This window comes from Motacilla alba, chromosome 2 (assembly GCF_015832195.1).
Source record: "Motacilla alba alba isolate MOTALB_02 chromosome 2, Motacilla_alba_V1.0_pri, whole genome shotgun sequence".
In the NCBI taxonomy this organism is placed as follows: domain Eukaryota; kingdom Metazoa; phylum Chordata; class Aves; order Passeriformes; family Motacillidae; genus Motacilla; species Motacilla alba.
The window spans coordinates 45,598,072-45,620,044 of record NC_052017.1 but is presented as its reverse complement, the minus strand read 5'-3'; the positions used below and the strand labels follow the sequence as shown (position 1 = coordinate 45,620,044).

General features: G+C 43.2%; 1 protein-coding gene across 3 annotated transcripts; it reads right to left on the bottom strand.

The window, feature by feature from the left end:
- Positions 1 to 672: 672 nt before the first annotated feature.
- FKBP9 (FKBP prolyl isomerase 9) lies at positions 673 to 18,721 on the bottom strand. 3 transcript variants are annotated; one of them, XM_038164719.1, is made up of 11 exons: positions 18,282 to 18,720; positions 14,380 to 14,525; positions 13,573 to 13,762; positions 12,752 to 12,897; positions 10,997 to 11,186; positions 8,818 to 8,963; positions 7,437 to 7,623; positions 5,447 to 5,592; positions 3,670 to 3,833; positions 2,876 to 2,960; positions 2,269 to 2,316 (listed from the first exon to the last, which is right to left on the bottom strand). In XM_038164719.1, the coding sequence occupies exons 1-10, from the start codon at positions 18,536 to 18,538 to the stop codon at positions 2,907 to 2,909; spliced, it is 1,626 nt and encodes a 541-aa protein (XP_038020647.1). In that variant the 5' UTR covers positions 18,539 to 18,720; the 3' UTR covers positions 2,269 to 2,316; positions 2,876 to 2,906. The 3 variants fall into 3 exon arrangements, with proteins under 3 accessions (XP_038020637.1, XP_038020657.1, XP_038020647.1); XM_038164709.1 differs by lacking the exon at positions 2,876 to 2,960 and having other exon boundaries at positions 673 to 2,316; positions 18,282 to 18,711; XM_038164729.1 differs by lacking the exons at positions 2,876 to 2,960; positions 3,670 to 3,833 and having other exon boundaries at positions 2,146 to 2,316; positions 18,282 to 18,721.
- Positions 18,722 to 21,973: the final 3,252 nt, after the last annotated feature.

Below are 21,973 nucleotides of genomic sequence, written 5' to 3'. Positions count from 1 at the left end.
TCCTGCTTTACCAGGAATTCTTCAGCCCATCTCTTGGGATCCATCTGGAATGTTCCTCTGTGCAGAAACATTGGGTTCATTCACTAAGGTTTTCTCAGACAAAACAATTCAAGATACCATAGAATGGTTCGGCTTGGAAGGGATCTTAAAGACGATAGAGTTCCATCCCCCAAAAGGAGGGGGGATATCCACAAGACAGACTTGGTTTTACAGGGGGTACATATGAGAACAGAGTAAGGAGCTGTTTCCACATTGAATTCTGCTTCTGGCAGTACTCCAATCACAACTTGCTTCCCACTCCTTCTCTCAGCTTTGTCAGCACACAGAAGGGACTGCATCTGAACCACAGCAAAAAGTGAGCAACCTGCTTCCAAGTAAAGCAAAAGGGAAAAACATTCTGCTGAGAGAGCTGCTTTCACAAGATGGTAAGGAGCCATTCTGGACCCAAACTTTGGAACGGAAGTGCCTGTCCCTGATAGCTACAACTTCTACATCTGGTATAAAATCATCCATTAATATAATTTTAAATACTTTTTTCTGAACATTAATAGCAGTATTGAACATACTCAGGGTAAGCCTGCTGTGTACAAGAGAAGAGAGCTGCAGGAAGGGCATCTGCTTCAACTCATGGTCCCAACCCACCAAAACTCCGGGGAAAAAAAAAAAAGAAACTTTAAAAGTAATAATTGATCAACATTTTATTTTATTTAACAAAAAGATCAGTTATCCAACATTTAATGGTATCAAACTCAAAAAATATTTCACTGCACTTTTTGTAGGAATTGCATTAAAAACCAATACAAAATGTTCTCATCCAACTGAAATACCAATTTTTTAGAAAGAGCATCTCAGGGAGCTTACATCCCACATGTACAGATCAAGGAAAGCAAGAAACTAGACACAAAGCTTATAATGGAAACACAACTCCCTGCCCACTCCTCTTTGACAGTGTCTCACTCTATGTGTTTGTGCTCTCTGCATGCTGTGTACTGAGGGGGATCCCAGGGCCTTCCAGAAAATGGGTCTGTTCCGTGTATGGAGTACGGAGCAGCTCTGCTGCATTTGTCGAGCTAACGGGTGACTGCCTCAAGTCACAGAATCTGAGCAGCACTCCCAGGGCTGACTTTGTGTTGAGGGCTGGGCCAGAACGTTAGCACACACAAACAGATGGGTCTGTTTCTTGATTCTATCACTGTCTGTCTGTTTGTTTGCCACTGCAGACTGCTCTGCTGCTTAAACTCTAAGTACTTACTCCTTAATCTATCAATTCCCAAAATAGGAGACAGAAGCCCAGCACAACATCAACTGTGTCCAGTATTTATGACAGCATTTGGACCCTGTATGTTAGTATTTACTGTCTAACAAAACTATAAATAAGGTTGCAACTAGAAAGGTTTTGGAATGACTGATGGAAACACTGGCCAGCAAGAGTCGAGGTTACTAATTCAGCACAGTACAGATGGTAGGAAGCTTTTATTCTGTGAGGTAAAAACCCAACATACACAGTATCAATTCTAGGTCTGTTTAATTTAAGTCACAGCTTATGTAAATTTTGCAATGGCACAGCCACGTTTCTGCAATTTGCAAATCAGAATTTCTGCTGGCAAATGTGAGTTTGTTCAGTTACTGGGAAGAGTGCTCATGCCTTCTGAAAGGAACTGGGATCAACAGCTGACAACTTCTACAGGTTATTGTTACGGGGAATATTTTGGTTCATTTTCCTATACAAATATTTCTGATACAGAAGGTTTTTTTAAAACTCTTTTAAAAGAACTTGGTAGGTTCTCTCTCTACCATCCACCCCACTGACCGTGAATTGTTCAATGAGAACTTTGGATCTTTAGCATAAAAGCAGACCCCACACACACATGTGGTTCACGGCACCACATACAGCAGGACACTCCTTACCTGTCTATACATCCCACCTTGAGGCACTTAACACTTTTTGCAGATATACCTAACAATTCCAACTGAAAATCTCTTCCTATTTTAACAGCCTACCCACACCCAGGTAGAGGCAGACACAGGCTATCCGAGGGCTATCCTTCCAGAACCATGCTTGCCAAAACTCCTTCTGGTACACGTGTTTGAACAGTAGGTCAGCTCAGGATTCTTGGGGTTTTTTTCTTATCTTTACAGTTCATCGTGCTCCTCTTTGGCCTCCTGATCTTTCAACTTGAATTCTTCAGCAGTAACTTTACCATTTCCATCCCGGTCTTGATTGGTGAACATATTTTTAACTATCTTCTCAAAATCAAAGCCAGGAGCTAATTTTCCTTTGCCAGTATCAACTTGAGTTTGGATGTACTCTGAAAACTAAAAGCAGGGAAAGGAGAAGAAAACAGCTCACAGTGAAAAGGACATTTGAAAATGAAGAGCATTCATCATTTTACTACTTATAAAGTGTACATAGGAAACTGTTACTACCCTATAAAGTTTACCACCCAAACTGACCTAACTAGAACAGACACATGAGGTTAAATGACTCTTTGTGGAGCCCAGCAGGGATTTCCTCACTCATTCCAGTGGGTTTTGGACCCACGACAAGAAAACTCCTTTTTCATAATTTAGCAGGAAGATGAGTTGGACAGCTGGACATAGGAACAGCTCTATACAGATGGAGGGCAGTACTTTTGCATGGTGATACATGAAGCTCACACTGTAAAACAGAAACCCACCTGCATCCTTAGAAGGATGATTGCTGATGTGGACAGCAACAGCCTCACCTTATCTCTTTCTCTAAACCTGTAAAAGCTTTTTTCTTCTCTTCAAGAACAGATGTGGAGGTAAACGTAAGAGAGAAGATGATGACAGAAGGAAAACAAAGACGTGGAAGAGAGTGCTAGGAAAAGGGAAAATAAGAATTCGATTTTACCATATAAGGCTTTTAAATCCTCAAAGGCATTTCATGCTGTTCCACAGGGCCACAGCCTGCCCTGCGAGCACCGCAGGCAGCACCACTCCAGGGAGAAAAGAAGGAACAAAGAAGAAAAGACAAAACAGAAGGATAAAGGTGATAAAGAAGACTTCAGAAGAGAATAAAAAAACTAGAATTTGAGTTAAAACAAAAGGCAGAGGAAAATCCCGCAGAGGTTTATGTTATCAGAGGTGGTGTGGCAACAGCAAATGGCTTTCAACTGGGGCACACAATGACATTCTCACAAGGCAGATTTTAAAAGCAAGCAAGGGGAAGAACTTGACTGCACAGTACACAATTCACATGTGTAAGGAGTGGCCACTGGCACTGCCAGGCCCCAGAAGAGATTAGACAGTTCCTGGACGCACTGCTGCAGGCTGAGTTTTGACTCAAGAATTCACCACAAACTGCCAATTAACACTGAGACAGACACCAAGAAGGCTGATACAGCAAAGGAATGTTGGATACCAACTCTGCCTCTTACACTTATGTCCTAAGGGTTTGTTGCTGACCAAGGAAACCACAACAGTAAATGATCTTATGCAGCATGGCCATTCTTACAGTCCTTTCTTCTTTACCTCAAAAGCTGAATAGCCATGTTTTAGCTGATACCCTGCCTTCCTGTTCCCTTGACGACAAACACTATTCCAGAGTAAGAAGAGAAGAAAATGAGGAAAGGCTCCATCCTTCAACACTGGCATTGATGGTGGCAGAGGAAGACCACTGCAGGTGTTCACATCGTCTCAGCTTACCTCCTCCAAAAGAACCTCTCCATCATGATTTTGGTCTATTTCTTCAAAAAGGTTGGGAGAGACTTCCCCATTCCAGACAAACATGTATCCTTCAGGCAAGCCGGACACCAATTCCAGCAGTTCGATGTCGAAAACTAATACAGCACTACCAGGCACTTCTCCTTCTGTCACAACAAATGGCAAAGAGGGGTATTTATCCTCACTAACACTGAAGGGGATATTTCCTTTTAATCCACAATTAAATTTATCTTTCTGCTCCATAAGGCACTTCTCTAGTGTGATCCCTGGCCCATCAAATCTTCCTGATCACTTCACCAAGGGTGATCATAAAAGGAACCTTTCATAATGAAACTTGAGGCACTGGAACAGATTGCCCACAGAAGCATGGATGCCCCATTCCTAGGAATGTTCAAGGCCAGGTTGGGATGGGGCCCTGAGCAACCTGTTTCAGTGGAAGGTGTCTACCCACGGCAGGGGGTTGGAACTAGCTGATCTTTGGGGTCCCTTCCAATCCAAACCATTCTATAATTCCGTGATTCAAACTGTATCCTTTTTTTTTTTTTCACTTTCAAAAACTACACTCGTGGAAATAATCAATTCTCCTTTATCTCCCCCATACACTGTGTAACAGCGTACTGCTGTGAGACCCAACAGTGTTGCAACAGCTTGGGATACCAGGGAAAACACGAAAGGAGTTTAATTTAGTCTCAAAAAAGAAAACTCAAGCTCACCTCTAATCTGTTTGCAAGAGACTGCAAACAAGCAATTTCTTCAGATAGCTGGGTATATACCAACACAGTAACAAATCATGCAATGTTTCAGAACATGTTTTAAATGTACCCTGAACAATGGCAAATACTTACGGCAGGTATTTTAAAATTTTCAATTTATTACATATAGCTATGCAATTACATATAATGTATAATAGATAAAATCTTGTATAAAATATTGTATATATAAACTCCTAATTTTTCACAGAAGACAGGTACAAGTGGAAATATATTCTTATCTCTTAACGCAAATTAATTCTCCATTAAGCTCTGCATGTGATGCCTGACAGTCTACATAAACTACAAACTCTTCTGGAGCTATGCAAAGAACTCAGCAACTTATGCAACTGTTTCCATACACATCAGAATTTGGTGATCTTGGTGATCTCATGATAGACTCCTTTCCCTCAAACCTTTTAACCAGCAAGACCAGAAACAACCTACCTGGACCTAAAAGTTCTTGTCACTTCTATATCATTCTTTTTATTACTGCTGTCCACATCATTAAAAATTGATAAGCCTTAATGCCCTAAAGCTGCCTCAAAATGTATTTGTGTTGGAGTTTTAACTGCACCAATACACTGTTTCACATCTTACACTCAGTTTATGTATCTTCTGAATTTCCTAACATATTAGGGCTGACCAGTCCCCTCCGGCTCTGTCTCCTGAATAACATGTCCAAACACAAGCACCCAACTGCCTATCATGGAAAACAGTGTTTGCATCCCTCTGCAACACCAGACTGCCTGGAGCTTTCTGTTCTGACAAAGCAACATTACTGGGGGCACATGCTCCCTTTTGTACTCTGATGGTCTTTCTGTTGGCCACAGCAAGAGCATGACTTGAAATGCAACACGGACAGCATGTCCACTGGGGAACATGGAGGAAGGGGAGTGTCTAAAATAAGGACATGAAAAACCTCTTAAAAAACCCCATTCAAGCAGCTAATAAAGCATGCATGCCTGTGTTTCAGTCACTCTAGAGATGCTAAGTGGATGTGCACTCACCAACTCCATCTTCTCCATAACCGAGGTGAGGTGGGATAACGACTGTCCGTCGTTCCCCAACACACATGTCCTGAAGGCCCATGTCCATCCCCAACACCACCTGACCAGATCCCAGAACTATGTTGTAGGTCTTGCCAAGGCTGTGTCTGGAAAGGAAGGAAAAAATGAAAAAAAAAAATCAACATAAAATAGAAAATTTCTGTTGTTCAAAATTACCACAGAAGTAGCAGTTTCTAGTAGTGTCCTGTCATTGCCAAAAATTAACTTAATACCCAATGCTCTGCTCTACCAAACAGTTACCTAAAGTTGTTCTCAAGTTACAGCCAGTACCAAACAGACAAGTCTCTGCTGCTGACATGTCCTCTGGCATTAAAATTACAGGCTTCTTGCATGAAATCAAATTAAAATCATTAATCAAGCCAATTACAACCCCGAGATATTTTATCTTGAAATAAGGGCTTTTGCCTTTCACATATTTTTAACTGTTGTAATTGGACTTTTCAGCAGATGTAAGAATTCCAGATGTACATTCGTCCCAGGACCACCAACTCCACAGAGATCTGAATGCCTTCTCATGGATCAGGTGTCACTTTAATGAAATCAGTCACTATAATGTAGTAGCTATTAACACAAATAACTACTACTACTGCTATTTAACCATATTAAATTTTGAATTATACCTTGCCACCCGTGGCTCATTTCTAAAATTAGAAAACACCACCAGTTAAAAGCCCAAAAGTAAAACACATAATGTGATTTCAAAGGCAGTGTGCAGCATTAAGGCTCTTTATTCTACTGGTTGACTTTCTTTGGTTATTTGGCTTGGCTGTGCCTCTGCAGGACATGCTTGTACAACAGAGTATTATTTGGAAAGAAAACAGTTCAGTGGCTAAGAGGTCATCCTTAAAATTAGGTGCACATGATTCACGATCTTTCATTCTCTAAAAACTGCTGTGAGTAAGATGGTCTCAACATCCCTTGGTTCCTGCCGAAAAATGGAAATTGAGCATTCCTGACATATAAACTGCTTTGAATCCAAACATGTCACTTGTATGCGTCCTTGCCTACAGCATCGCACCACATGCTCCAAATTAGGGCAGCTTTTCAGCTCTGCAAGCTATTGTGTACACTAATAAACTTATGAGCTACTTCCTGCATTCATTATAACCTGTTAAAAATAGCTTCTCCCAACTTCCCTTCCAAAAAAAATAAAATATTGTTTGGATGACTTGCACTATTCAAAAGATTAAGGCAAAAAGAAAAGCAAGCTAACAGAAATACTCTTGTAGCTGTGTGCCAGGCTCACTTCAGTGCTACCTGAGACAGACTGGAGCAATCTTTTGCTTCCCTCATAAATCTACAGCCAAGACAGAGGAGAAAGAGGCATATTATCCTCACAGTTACAATCAAGCCCTCTGACAGTTTCTCCATGCTGACACTTAAAGCCACACTACAATACCTGAGCAGCAATGTGTGCTACAGACATGACAGGTGACCATGCTATAAGCCACACTCAAGGTGTCTTTAACAAGACCACAACAAGTAGCCCTACCAGAGCTCTCTCAGGAGCACTGAATCAGTACAGAGCACAAATCCTACCCAAGAAACTGAATAAATCTGGACAGTTCATTCATAGTGAGGCCTGTGTAGTCCTGGCATGACCTGCCCAGACACTTGAACTGGCCCATTTAAACAGAATGCCATGCAACAAGTTTCATCACTCCACACATACTGTTTACGTTCTTCTCCAACACACTCCTACATCCTTTTTGTTCTTGGCTCTCTCATTATGCTATGACAGATTGTCTTTAAATTCTCCTCCTCCTATGTACCTTTGGCAGGCAGCCATAAAGAGAAAAATACATTTGACGTAAACACTCAAATAAATAAATAAATTCTTTATTCCCTGCTAGCTTGCTTTGCAGAGAATTCATTCTTGCCTTCACTGCTGCTGGGAGTACTCTCCTCACCAGGTGACTCAAATACCTACGTGGAGTCCAGCAAGGTTCCATCCAGGAGCGAAGCATTGTAGTGGTATTTCAGGTAATCCCCCTTCTTGCTCAGTACAGTGCAGTTGGAAGGTTTGTAGTGGACAGTAATGCTGACCGAATCCGAGGGGTTGTGGAAGTCCACCACGTGGATGTCAAAGACCAGCACAGCAGATCCTGGAATGTTTCCTAAACAGCAAGCACATTAGACAAATAGAGAAAGAAATGGCATCCAAACAGGCAGATGATGTCCAGGTACTACACCCTGTAGGAATATGCATTCTGCTGTGCCTGCTACTGAGTCACTTTGCTCTTCTCATTCAGAATTAAAGGACAGAATTAAGGAGACAGATGCAAGCTGCATCCAATGTAGGAAAGACAACCAGTGGGAAAGCACTAAGCATGCACTCAGTTCAATGGTGAAGGAAAAACTTTTGTTAGCCTGAATTTTAAAATTATGCACAAATGAAGCAATAACCATGTATTTCCTGTGACTATCCTAAATAACTCATTTGTGTTTCAGCTACCAATTCAATATTGATCATCAAAATTCTCAAGAATTTCTCATGCTTCAAGGAATGTCATTACATGTAAAAAGTTACAGTTCCTTAAAATACCCTAAAAGCAGGCAACTTCTTCCCCCTCTTCCCAGGATTATGTGCATTACCAGGACTAACAAGGCACATCCAGGCCTAGGATTGGGGTTTGTCAATAAAGGAGTCTAATTTCAAATCAGCAGCATGGAACTTGCATTCCCAGAAGAAAAGCTTTTTTTTTCTAAATCACTTATCCAAGTAACATCCCAGGAAGCACTTTCTGAAACACCAGCCACAACGCTGTGATCAGCAAGAAGGATTATCACATTCAGCCTCTCCCAGCAATCTGTTTAGATAGCAATGAGTTTTTCCAAAGAAATTTTAATTATATGTTACATATACATGGTTACTTCACTGCTGTTACATGCATCCACCATTTACAGAGGTGGCTTAGAAGTCCACAAAACCTGTGGCTGTGGAAGGAATAGATAAGAAAACTTTGCTGAACTCCCTCAGGATAGAGAGTTTAAGACATGCAGGAAGGAAATCTCACACTGCAGAGCTCCGGGCATCCAAGTACCAGTCTGCCTGAAACACCAATTACCCAAATGAGCTCAGGCTACCAGTTACATGCGAGATTGTTCTGTATTTCTGTATTGTCCTACCTATTCAGCTAATCAAAATAGTCCTTCAAATTCTGGATGTGGTCTTGTCAGTTTGATGTCCACTAATGAAATAATGAACTAATTCACAAACCTTTCAAATGCCAGAAAAATGAAAATGCATGCAGATTAACTAAGCAATTAAGGTTTAACTACAGAAGACCTGAACGCAAAGCCAAGCTCACCTCTCCCTTCTTCTCCATATCCAAGATGAGGGGGGATTATTATTCTTCTTTTTTCACCAGTGCATACACCTAGCAAACCTTCATCCATTCCAGCAATCACATAACCTTTCCCAACGTAGGTGTCATATGTACGGTTTCGGGAGTAACTATGGAAAATATTTGCATTTCAGCAGTGTCAGGTGTACTCAAGAAAACATGGGCTCTTGCAACAGCTCTGCAACACAATTCTTAAACCAGTTAAAATCAAACACACAGTCATTAACCAGCACCAGGGAGGCACAAAGGAACTATGTTCCATGAATCCAGGCCACCAGTTTCATCAGTCAGTGACACATGGGTCACTGATTAGCCAGCAGTGGGACCCTGGCTAGTGAACAGCCAGCAGATTTGCAAATTCATTTCCACTGTATCTAGAAAGAAAAATCACACTTATTTATGTATTTTAAATGAAACACAACACAGGACAAGTAACTGAAAAAAAAGGTTTACTCCTTTAGAATTTCCTCTGCTCTGACACTACTTTAATAAGCACTTATCAACTAGCTATGGTTGATAAGTGCTTCCTTTTAATGAGACACCCTGCAGACGACCTCATTTTGCAACCACAGCTATGTAGTTCAACTACCAGAAGGAGCAGGTGGGATAACCAGGCTCTCCTGGGATGCTCAACATTCAAATGAGTCATGACAACAAAACCATATCAACACTTAAGCCAGCCACTTAACACTCAGGTTGAAGGACCTGCTTCAACACCTCATGATAGAATAACACAAGGCTACAACAACAAATGATGTTTCTTATGTGGGCACAACTGTCTTCTGCCTTTCCTCAAAGAGTGTTACACAAAGGCACAGCCCAACAAGGAGAAGGCAGAAAGGTTTTATTTCATCTTTACAAGGTAGCTCTAGGAAAGAATTAAACCAGTACAAGACCAGGCCCTGATGTAATTCAGAGGTTTCTTCAATTGCTCTAAGTCCAGACAGCCTTGGCTGAGCTGCCCAGGGCAGTTCTGCAGCCAAATAGTTCAGAGTAAAAAGGCGAAGGAAAATATTATTAGAGGTCTCAACCCCAGCCATCCCGAGAGCTTTTAGCATGCTCCCTGTACTAGTGAGAAACTTTGTCCTGGATAGCTCCAGGGCTTTCAATCCCTATTGCTAGCTGCTCTATTTCTTTATTTATGAATTCTGCAGGAGCTCAGGATACCATGTTTTAATGAACAAGCCCTCTAACAACTCTCAGCACTTCAGAATGATGTAGAGGCTGCTGTCTACAAAGCATTTATTACTATTTCTTGACAGCAACCCCCATATAAATACTACCGCTATTTTCAAAATTTGATTAGTTACTATGGAAGATGCTCATATCTCAAAAAAGAGAAATAGGTACACTGTGGATAAGTTTTGAGTTGTTAGCTTAGAAGCTTTCACAAATTGTAAATCAAGGTCTACAGAGAAGGCTGCTGCAGTAGTGCTAAACATTTTTCTCTGAGCTTATTTTGTAAAACGTTTTACATTGGCTTACTCTCACCTCCTTTTAACCATCTGTTCTGAAAGCTGGAGTGGGATAGTAAAGCACTGCTCCACTAAAAGCAGCCAAACTCACAGAAATCTACAAGGATATTATTCATATGACTCTGTACATGAGGCTCATGTTCCCATAGTGCTTTGAATTTGCTGCCACAGTAATCCTCTTCCTTTATCACAGAAAACCCCTCTAATTGAATTCTGCAATCCCATAATTCAGTCTTGAAAGACATCAGCCTTCAAAATGCAAACAATTTCCAAGTATAAATATGATTAACCTCACACTAGCCACTAGCACACTGACTCGCAATTCTCGGGACATAAAATGGAATCATATTTATTTTCTCTCTCTTCAGTGGTATTACCTATTTGGCAGATAAACCTTAGGGAGCAAAGAGTCTTCAGGCTTGTGTGCCTAAAGCACTTGGCTTCACTGGGTGGGCCACTACCCCTAGATGGCGTCTGTGACAATGACATGATACAAAACAGCTCTTCCTTCCCACATGGAAAAAAAATTAGTCTTTAAAAAGGACTCCAAGTCCACTCAAATTTTTCAAAAAGAAAGGAAGAGCAAAGAACTGTGTTTGAGTATATTATGAACATGACAGAACAGTCAAACTGGAAATGCAGTCTGCAGAGTTGAATGTTTTGGTTACCTGGAATCAAATAATGTGCCATCCAAAAGTGTGCCATTGTAATGGTACCGGAGAAAGTCTCCTGTCTGGCTTCTCCGCTCACAAGATTCAGGCACGAGCTGGTTCTCAATAGCAATACCATCCTTGGGGTTATGCAGATCCAGCAAAACCACATCAAAGACAAGGGAAGCTTGGCCAGGGATCTCCTTACCTACAAAAGTGTTAGAGCAGAAAACTGGTAAGAAACAGCAGGTGTTCTAGGAGAAGCTTAAACACGTTTGTTGAAGAAAAGTAACGTACTGCCAAATATCAAGCACCTCCCCTCCCAAAATAAATTAGAATCATAAATGATTTGAGTTGGAAGGGACTCACTACGGTTATCAGTCCAACTCCTGGCCCTGCACAGGGCACCCCAAGAGTAACACCATGGGCCTCACAGCATTGTCGAAACACTTCTTGAATTCTGTCAGGCTCAGTGCTGTGACCACTTCCCTGGGGAGCCTGTTCCAGTGCCCAGCCACTCTCTGAGTGAGGAATCTCTTCCTAATATCCAATCTAAATCTCCTCTGACACAACTTCAGAGGTCCTGTCACTTGACACCAGAGATCAGTGCCTACCCCTCCTCTTCCCTTCATGGGGAAGGTGCAGACTGCAGTGAGGTCTCCCCTCTGTCTTTTCCAGGCTGAACAGACCAAGTGACCTCAGCTGCTTCTTTCACAGCTTCCCCTCAAGCCCTTTCACCTTGGGACTCTCTCCAATAGCTTCATGTCTTTCTTATATTTTAGCACCCAGAACTGCCCCCAGTTCATGGTGAGGCCACCCCAGTGCAGAGCAGAGCAGAGCAGGACAACCCCTCCCTTGCCCAGCTGGCAATGCTGTCCCTGATGCCCTCCAGGACACGCTTGGCCCTCCTGGCTGCCAGGGCACTGCTGACTCATGTTGAACTTGCCATTGACCAGGAGCCTCAGGTTCCTTCCCATGGCGCTGCTCTTCAGCCTCTCATTCCCCAGCCCGTGCACACAGCCAGGGTTGCCCTATCCCAGGTGCAGAATCCAGTTTGCTTAATTTCATATATCTGGTAATTGCCCAGTCCTCTAATTTATCCAGGTCTCTCTGCAAATTTGCTTCTAGTCAGTCATTTTTTAGTTCAGTTTTCTTTTTAAACTGAATTCTCCAACTGAATAATTTCCTTCTATTCCCACAGTGATGGCACTGCCTCACTGAAAACAAAGGCCTCTTCAGCCTCACAGTTAATGATGATGAAACCATAGAAGGGGTATGAAACCTTGTACATCACAGACACATCCTTAAACACCAGAGCAGAGAAAGAATATAAAGAAAAGTCACAAACTACACCTAACTGCCCCATTATTTAACATGGGGATGTCTATGTATGATCTGCAGGCTGCACAGTCTCAGAAGACAATCTATTTTGTAGTTATCACTAGAGCATTGGTTAAAAAAAAAACCCATCTGGAATTAAAAATACATTTAACATATTTTTTCTTAAAATTTTTCTGCTTTCTGTGGCAGTCTGAAAGGATTATATAGTCACCTGTCTTCAAGTTTTTGGTGCCACTAGACATTAATCACAGATTATACTCCCTGACTGTATATAAATATTACAGTTGTATCAACAGTATGTCTGTTAAGTAGTGTCTCTATGAACAGGGTAATAATGCTGCCCATAAATTTAAAATACAGAAAATTTATTTTAAAATATGCATGACTTGGGATTGAAACAAAAAGAGGAACAACTAAAGGAATAACTTTTACCATCTCCATCTTCTCCGTACGCCAGGAAAGGGGGTATTGTGATAATGCGCTTCTCCCCCACGCACATTCCCAGGAGACCCTGGTCCATACCAGGAATCAGCCATCCAATCCCCACATAGGTATCATAAGTTCGCATCCGATTATGGCTAAACATGAGAAGGAAAAAAAAAATCACAACCAAAAGTAAGACAGACAGAGGAAAGAACAATATTAACCTTTAAATCCACGGTGTAGCTCACAACTTGCTAGTCCAAAAGTATTAGTCCTTCATTTGCCAAGGGCTGGCTGGGAAGTTTTCCAGAGTGTTTAGCTATGTCAGGAACTTCACAGAGGCTCTGGAAAGTGCCTTTCAGGCAGCTGTTACTAAAGCATCATTTTCCACCAGGTTCTAATGAAGCACAGATGCTGTACACTTAAAATCTCAGTAAGAAAGTGTTAGTGGCTCACTTTCATTACAAACCCTGCTAAGTTTACAAAACTTGTAATCCAACCTGAACAGCTATACTGGTTATAGAGACTTTTACCTGACTTCAATAAATAGTAATATACATTTAGGGAATGAAATTTAAAATTTAAAAAAGCATCCGGATTGGCAATGCCTACGAAAAAATAATGCACAGTTTCATTGCTTTGAGTCAGTACTGCTGACTCAAATCCCTGAATAAATAATCCCTGAATAAATTACTAACACACATCCAATGCCAGATGTCATTTCCTGTGTTTCTGGGCAGTAAGCATTAATTGTAACACAGGTAAAAGGGGTGCAAATGATGGTGAGATACCTATTAAACTACACAAAGACACACAACCCAGCTGCATACCTTGAATCAAACAGGGTTCCATCTAAGAATGTTCCATTGTAATGGTACCGTACAAAGTCAGACACCTGGACTGTCCGAGGACACTTCTCAGGTTTGAAGTAAGTCTGAACCTGCACTTCGTCCTCCGAGTTCCACAGATCTATCAGGAGCACGTCGAAATGGAGCACAGCATTGGGGGGTATCACACCAGCTGCAAAAGCAAAACAACACACACAGTTTTCTTTCCCTTTTTATACAAGGTACCAGCAAAAAGGAACCAATCCGTGCATACCCTGAAAAAGCTGCATAACGCACACCTTATTTCCTGTTGTGCTTACAACTCCTTGGCCCCTTGCCATTGCTGCAGCTATTTATGGGGGAGGGAAATCTGGCAAGATGAACTCTTATTACAGCTGGCAAACTATCCATCAGGCAAACTATCTTGAGTTAGCATTTGTTGCCTCTCTGAGGCTGTAGAACAAAGATACATTTGGAACTGACAAGACCTTGAGCAGCACCGCAACACCAAACCACAATTTTGGTTTAATTAAGTATTTAACAGGGAGGTAGATATAAATAAATAGCCAACTTTCATAGCAAAAGGGAAGGACTTGAAAGTCTTCTGCAGCAAACTGCTCTTCCTTCAGCATGCAGAGGGAGTCTGAAGAGATTCCTTTAGGCTATAGGCTTAACAAACACCTCTGAAGAACAGGGGTAATCTCCCAGAAATCCACTACTTGCATTTCCTACCCTTCTCTTCTGTGGCTCCGTTCCCTGCCTGCTCTGTTGAATCCCTCACCCCAGCAGCTGGCCCGGTGCCGTACTTACAGACGCCTTCACTTCCGTAGGCAAGCTTAGGGGGAATTTTCACAAACCGGCGCTCGTTCACACACATGCCCACCAGAGCTTGGTCCATCCCAGCAATAAGCTGACCTTTGCCCACAAACACGTTGAATGTGGATCCCCTGTCATAGCTGAAGGGGGAAAAGCAGGCAAAAGTGTTAGTGGTTCATTTATACCCCCTTCCACTGTTTTTAATTTTTTTGGAAGAGAGAGAGTTAACTGCACCTTGTCTCCCTCTTGCCCCATTAGCCAAACTTTATCATTCCTAAAGGATCAGCTCCTAAAGGAAGGGCCAAACCATGGTGTTCCTGAGACATCAACACAGTTCTCCTTCTGCTCACTGCTCATCACCTATCCGAAACACATTCTAGCAGACTGCAGTGGGTACTACCATGAGGGCCAGAACCACAAACAGCTAAATGACACACTAACAGCACTGGAAAATTAAGGAAGAAAAGGAAAAAATAAACACTGTTATGAGATATGAAAGGATAACTGCTCCCACAGTAGGATCTCGGCATATTGATCTCAGTCAGTAACATCACAAAAATGTTACATAAAGACCTAAAGCTTTACAATGTGAGACATCACACTTCCAATATCTGTGGGAGAAGGGGAGAGGGAAAAGATGCCTTTTAAGCAGTAAATGTGGAGTTTGACAACAGGCTGTTTATTTTCTCCTCGATTTTCACAGCGCTCATTTAAAGCACAGAGACATGTTTTAAATGACAGGTTTGCCAGACCAAGAATCAATAAACAAATTATTCTCCTCTGTGATAATACATGAATATTCAAAAGGTGAAAGAAATTATGCCTAAATCACTCCATTTTCCAGAGAGGATGGAGAACAGCAGTGTTACCACAGCAGAACACGGTTCACTGAGCCACCTTAAATCTGCACAATGGCCCCACTTTGATGTGCCTGAATTACTTCTATTGAGCTTTATGAAGCAATATATAAACACATGTCAACAAGCATCTCAAAAGCTTCATGCCTATTTTTGAACTTTTACCACTTCCATTTCCCCAATTCCTTTTATAATTTCAAGGACTTTTTTTTTTCACATTTAGATATATAGGTATTAAAAAGTCAGACCTAGGGGCAGGAAAAAAAAAAAAAAAAAAAAAAAGGCTTGCGCCTTTTGCCTTTTGCATGCTAAAATTCTGGAAAGCAGCCAGTAGCTAGACATCCCTAGGGAAATGATGTCAAACTTTCCTTCCAAGACTGTACACATCACTTCCACAACATACTGAGCCTCCTAACAGTCCCACAGCCTCGAATCTCTCAAATATTTTACTGAGTGAACTCTCTGTTTGCTCCGTCTTTTTTTTTTTCCTTCTGACAAACATTTCCCCTAAAGTAGACAACCCTCTATTACTGAGCATTCACTTTCAGTTGCAGCAATATTCCCACTCCCAGTAAAGGATGGAAAATATTTAAATTAGGCCCTGACAAATTCTATTATACACACAAAACCGTAATTTAGATGTTAAGACTAGCAATATAATAGGTTCTAAGAAACCCTCCAAAATGGTATTTTGTAGCTATTGACAAAGCTTGGCAATACATCTGGGATGAACTTAGAACAGAAGAGCTTTCTTTTTAGTAAAATAAATGTACAATTAAGAGAACATCGGTGCAAAGCCGAGAACTGAACAAAGCACTGGCCAGAACATGCAGCTTTGCAGGACTGACTTTGCAGATTCCTTAAAACTAAGCAAAATTTGTTTCTATTAGTGGAATTGACCAGATTAATAGTAGATGACTAGGCAATTAAATTCAGACTTCTAAATCAAATCATTTTATGGCAATTCATTTTATGGCAATTGAAATAAAAAATGCAAATGCTGATGCAAAAAATTATATAAACAGCTAATGACAATAATATGCTAATTTACGTTACACAGTCATGATTACTAAGACCTTGTCAGCAGCCTGATAATATCAGGAGCAGTATTGCTACCTGCTCCTTGGAAATACAAAAAATTAATTTTAAAACTCAACAATATTTTCAAGAGCTGAATAAGGAACAAAGCGAAACTGCCCTTAGGTCAACATCTAGAGTATTTCCTAGACTGATTTCATAGTAGTGTTCAATTAAACTGATGCTGCTAAGCATGCTCATAAACTTTAAAAAAAAAAAAAAAGCAAGCAAACAAACAAAAAACAGGTAAGAAAAAGGGATTTTTTATATCAATTGACTAAATATCTTTCACTTATAGGCAGGGAACACCAAAGATTTTAGAATAAACACTCCAGAATATTTCTTGCATTAACCCATAGAAGACAAAACCCTTCTATTTTTCTATGTCTGAACATGATTAAACACTGTCATCAGTCTTAAAAAAGATCGTAGTGAATAACAAAAGTGTACATCAACATGAGCTGCCATCTAGAAAAACCCAAACTGAACAAACCTGATATTTTGCACCCATTTGAAATGAAGGCAGCCACAAAAATATTCAAGTTGTACTCGACTATCACCATTACTACTTATTTATTAATATTTAGAGGATCCAAAGAAATAAATGCTGTACAGTTCTGCACAATCTGTTCCTGCCCCAAGTAATTCAGAATGAAATGACAAGGAACTAAAATGAGAGCCAGCACCTGGGCAGCCCCTCCAGGTGCCCTGCCTCAATGCACAAGCAGCAATCAGAAACACGCTTCTGAACACGTGGCCAGTTTTCCCATTGTCACATATTTATAATATATTTTATTTTAAAATAAGCCACGAGGATGCTGCTTTTGTGTGTCTTCACATCCACAGCTAAGACTTATGCTCCAAGCCCGTCAGTTGCCAATGGATTCACTGTCTGCAACTGTGCCTTTTCACTGACACTCCACCAACACCAGCTGAAGTGCCAGCTATCACATCCCACACTTTAGTCAGAGAAGTGCTGGCTGTATGGCACTACTGGGATACTAACTACAGACAGCTCCAGAGGGAGAACTGAGCTTTGAAGGACAGTTATTTCCCTAAGGCTGTAGATTTTCCTTGAAGCACAAGGGAGACTACCAGGATTACTGAAAACACGTTTTGCTTTATCTTTCAAAATAATACTTTGCTCAGTGGCAATGAATGAAGTAAGAAAAAATAAACAAGCTGGCAGCAGTAGCAGCATCCTTCACAATCTCCTGATCCCACTATTTAGGCTTCCTGATCCCAAAATAACAGCAGGAAAGCAGCCAGGCACTTCACTGTACATAGGTCACATTTACTCAAGGATAAAGTATCCAAAAAATTCTTTGTAAGTACAGCCTGATAATTCCTATATTTCCGGCAAGGATAAGAATTCAGAACCAATCGTATTCGAGTAGGTTTGAGCCTGGAGAAGACATAGGAAATGTACAGAATGAAACGGGAAATCACAGTAGGAAATCACTACAGCAAGAGACTGTGATACCATATACACTCCTGTTTACTGGGCTAAGGCTAGCTGAATAACCTTATGGTCTTCACTCTTGGAGCAGAAAAGCTCCATTCAGCGCCTTGGAGAAGCAGCTGAAAGAACGTGGTAGGAATCCATGAGGGCAAGCAAACTACTGCGGACTGGACCCAGCCACTAACAGAGGTCTTGTCCCACGTCCCCAGCGGTCACACCCCCGCTCTCTGCCCTTCCTATTTCAAAGGCATCTTCCCATGGTGATCTGTAGGTCCCGCATGTACGACACTGCCCATCCTGCCGCTGACCTGCTTCCAGCTGGTTACCCCAAAAGCGCCCGCGGGGCACTGCTGGGATAAGCAGGGGAACCCGACCCGAACCTCCACCCAGGGCCACAATCTCTGCACATCCACAAAAAGTCGCCCTCGTGGGGGACAGCACCTCTCGCTCGCCTCCTCTGCCTCTCACAGTGCCCAACCAAAGGGGGGCTTGTGCCAGACCTGGAGTCGAAGCGGGTGCCGTCGGGGAAGGAGCCGAGGTAGTGGTAGCGCACGAAGTCTCCGGGGCGCACGGCCCGCGGGCAGCTCTCGGGCACGAAGCGCCGCTCGACGCCGAGCTCGGTGCTGTCCGGAGGGATTTCGGCGGCGGGCACCGGCGGCGCCTGGCAGGCCGCCCAGCTCTCCAGCAGCGCCGGCAGCAGCAGCAGCAGCGACCCGCAGCCCGGGCCCCGCCGCCGCACGGCCGCCGGCCCCGCCATGGAGCGCAGCGAGCGGGGCAGCCGCAGGGCGCTCTCGGCGGGGAGGGGAGGAAGGGAGGATGGAGGGAAGGGAGGGAATGGAGGGAAGGAAAAGAGGGAAGGGTAAAAAGCCGCCCGCCCCGGCCCGCCCGCTCCTCCTCCTCCTCCCACCGCCGCAAACTTGCAAACGTGGATGAAGCGCTCCCACCCGGGACGGGGGAGGAGCGGCCCCGGCGCCGGCTCCCCCCGCCCGCCGCGGGGCTGCGCAGTCCAGAGCGCAGCGGTGGCACCGCCGCCCCCGCCCCGCCGCGCCCGCTCCCTCCCCGGGCCGGAGGTGCGACGTGGCGCTGCCCCCGGCCGCCCTCCCGGCGCTCCTCCGCTCCAGAAGGTAGCACGGGAGACGGGCGGACCCCGAGAGTCGTAAACACGCAGACACAGCCCCGCCATTTCCCGCAGATTTCTCGCAGCTCTTGGGAGCGGAGCTGCTGGACCCTCGGAGGGACCGAAACCACGGCAACTGACCCCCTACTGACCCCCTGCGAAAGGAGTCTTGTCACTCTACTTGCATACGTGCTCCTGCACGACTTCGAGTACTTGCAAGCTTCAAGTCCGATCGCAAATGTTCCATTTTAGATCAAACTCTCAAAGACACTAGGCTGTGCTAGCAAATGCATATTGATGCACACCAGTGCTGTCACAGGGATTTGCACTCTGGCGGGGGACCTTTCCAAAAGACACAGAGAAAAGACAATCACAGAACGATTTGGGTTGGAAGGGACTTCAAAGATCATCTCGTTCCAATCCCCTGACATAAGCAGGGATATATTTCAGTAGACCAGGCCCATCAAACCTGGTCTTGAATATTTTCAGGGATGAGGCATCCACAACTTCTCTGGGCAACCTGTGCCAGTGCCTCATCACCTTCACAGTAAAGAAATTCTTTCTAATATCTAATCTAAACCTACTCTCTCTCAGTTTGAATCCATTCCCCCTTGCAAATAGTTCTCCATCTTTCTTATAGGTTCTCTTCAGATACTGGAATGCTGCAATTAGGTCACCCTGAAGCCTTCTCTTTTCCCAGCTGAACAATCCCAATTCCCTCAGCCTTTCCTCACCAAGAGCTGCTCCATCTCTCTAATTGTCTTGGTGACCTCCTCTGGACTTGCTGCAACAGGTCCATGTCCTTCCTGTGCTGGGACCCCAGAGCTGGATGCAGCAATGCAGGTTTGGTCTCACCAGAGCAGAGCAGAGCAGAGCAGAGCAGAGGGGCGGCATTCCCTCCCTCACTGTGCTGGCCACACTGCTTCGGATGCAGCCCAGGACACATTTGGCTTTCTAGGCTGCAAATGCACATTGCTGGGTCATGTCCAGCCTCTTATCCATGAGCTCCTCAAAGTCCTTCTCCCCAGGGCTGTTCTCTATCAGTTCATCCCCCAGCCTGTGCTGATACCAGGTGCAGCACCTTGCACTTGGGCTTGTTAAAACTCATGAGATTCCATGGGCCCACTTCTCCAGCCTGTCTAGGTTCCTCTGGATGGCATCCTGTCCTTTGAGTGGGTGAACCAAACCACTCAGCTTGGTGTCATCTGCAAATTTGCTGAGGGTGCACTTGATCCCTCCACCAATGTCCTTAATGAAGATATTAAACAGCACTTGGTCGCAGTACAGACCTCAGAGGGACACCACTTGTCACTGATGTCCATTGGGACTCCGAGCCATTGACCAGATGGGACCCATCCAACTACTTACTAATCTATCATCTCTCTCCTCTTTAGAGAGAATGATGATGTGAGGAGCCATGTCAAAGGCTTTACAAAGCAGTCCACATAAACAATATCCATAGCCCTCACCATTCCACTGCTGTAGTCACTCCATCACAGGAGGCCACTGGGTTGGTCAGGCAAGACTCGCCCCTGGTGAAGCAGTGCAGTGCTGGCTATCCTGAATCATCTCCCTGTCATCCACATGCCCCAGTGCAGCTTCTAGGAGGATCTATTCCATGCTCTTCCAGGCACAGAGGTGAGGCTGACAGGTCTGTAGTTCTCAAGGTCCTCCTTTCTACCCTTTTTAAAGAGGTCACTTGGGACTTCATGAGCTGCCATGACTTTTCAAATATCCTGGAGAGGGGCTTGGCAACTACATCAGGCAATTCCCTCGGTATTCTGGGATGCATCTCATCAGGCCCCATACACTGATGTACATTCAGGTTCTTCATGTGGTCATGAACCTGACCTGACAAGCACCCAGTAAGAAACAGCATCCGAAAGGAATCACCACCCCAGTGTGCCAGCAATCCCCTTCCCCTCTCTTTTTGATCTTGAACACACTGATGAGGAGGAACTTAGGGTTTTTTCTCTGTTATTGTAACTGGTTTCAGTGAACAAGGGTGGGAAAGCTAAGCATCTGCATGTGAAGCACCAACCTCAAGTAAGATTAAGTAAAATGGCACAATATTTTTGAAAAGCAGAGCAATTTATGATAGAAGGATTTGGACAACAAGTTGGAAATGCAGGCATCCTAGGAATATCATGTAGAAAACACCAATGATAAGATTTTGTTACTGACAAATTATTAGACAAGCACAGTGTATTCTTGGGTGGTTGCAAACCCTTGGAAAACCAGGGAAGAGGGTGTGCCTGAGCATTGTAGCTGAGGAGCCGACAGCTCACAAGCCTAGTTCCCCACTTTTTGTGCATCTACCACCCAGCTGTACCAACCCAGCAACAGAAGGGATTCAGTCAAATCAAAGGTTTTTTAAGTGAATTCAAAAATTCTCTTGTATAATACTGATGTATTGCTAGGAAAAGTGTGCTGCTCAATGACCTAACCAGTCAAAAAAGTTAGCAAATTGGGCAGTTATTTAAAGATAACAAGATTTGCGGTTACAAATCACATCCTCCTTCCAAAACCAGTCACACTGCACATTTCAAATCAGTCTGTTAAACAAGCAATGTAAATTGTCTGGCAGTTGCCTAGAATTAAATAGCTTTTTTTTGATGTTGGTTTATGTGGACACAATTTATTTTTTCAAGGAGAACTCATAGTTCACCATTGGAGTATGTTGATACAACCAACATAAAGATAAAGCTTACCCTGAATTCAGTACTTCTTATTGCCAGGCAGTGACACAATCTTTATTTCTGCATGTTTATTTAAGAAGTTCTGTGTTTTCAAAATAATTCCTTGGACTCTTAATATTTATGCAGATTTGCATAAATATTCTTCAATCCAATATTCTTCACCTGTGTCAATAACAGTTCTCCACTTCTGATGTAATTACCATTGCCTCAACACTGCTCTAAGTGTTTCCAGTTTTATTAATTCGTAAAAGAGCCAAATGAGCCCTTCTGTGTCACCAAACCTGCTCGTTTGATGCCTCAGTTCCATTTGCCCCATGGCTCATGTGCCTTTCCGTAAGCTCTTACAGAGCTCAAGACAGCTGTCAGCCAGGAAGGT

Bases quoted from the DNA above. Each gene is read 5' to 3' on its own strand.
- FKBP9 (XM_038164709.1), bottom strand. From the start codon at position 18,538: ATGGCGGGGCCGGCGGCCGTGCGGCGGCGGGGCCCGGGCTGCGGGTCG. The intron at 8,964-10,996 runs GTAACCAAAACA...TATTTTCCATAG, and splicing joins GGCACATTATTTGATTCCAG to TTACTCCCGAAACCGTACAT. The intron at 7,624-8,817 runs GTGAGCTTGGCT...CTTGCTGTTTAG, and splicing joins ATATGGAGAAGAAGGGAGAG to GAAACATTCCAGGATCTGCT.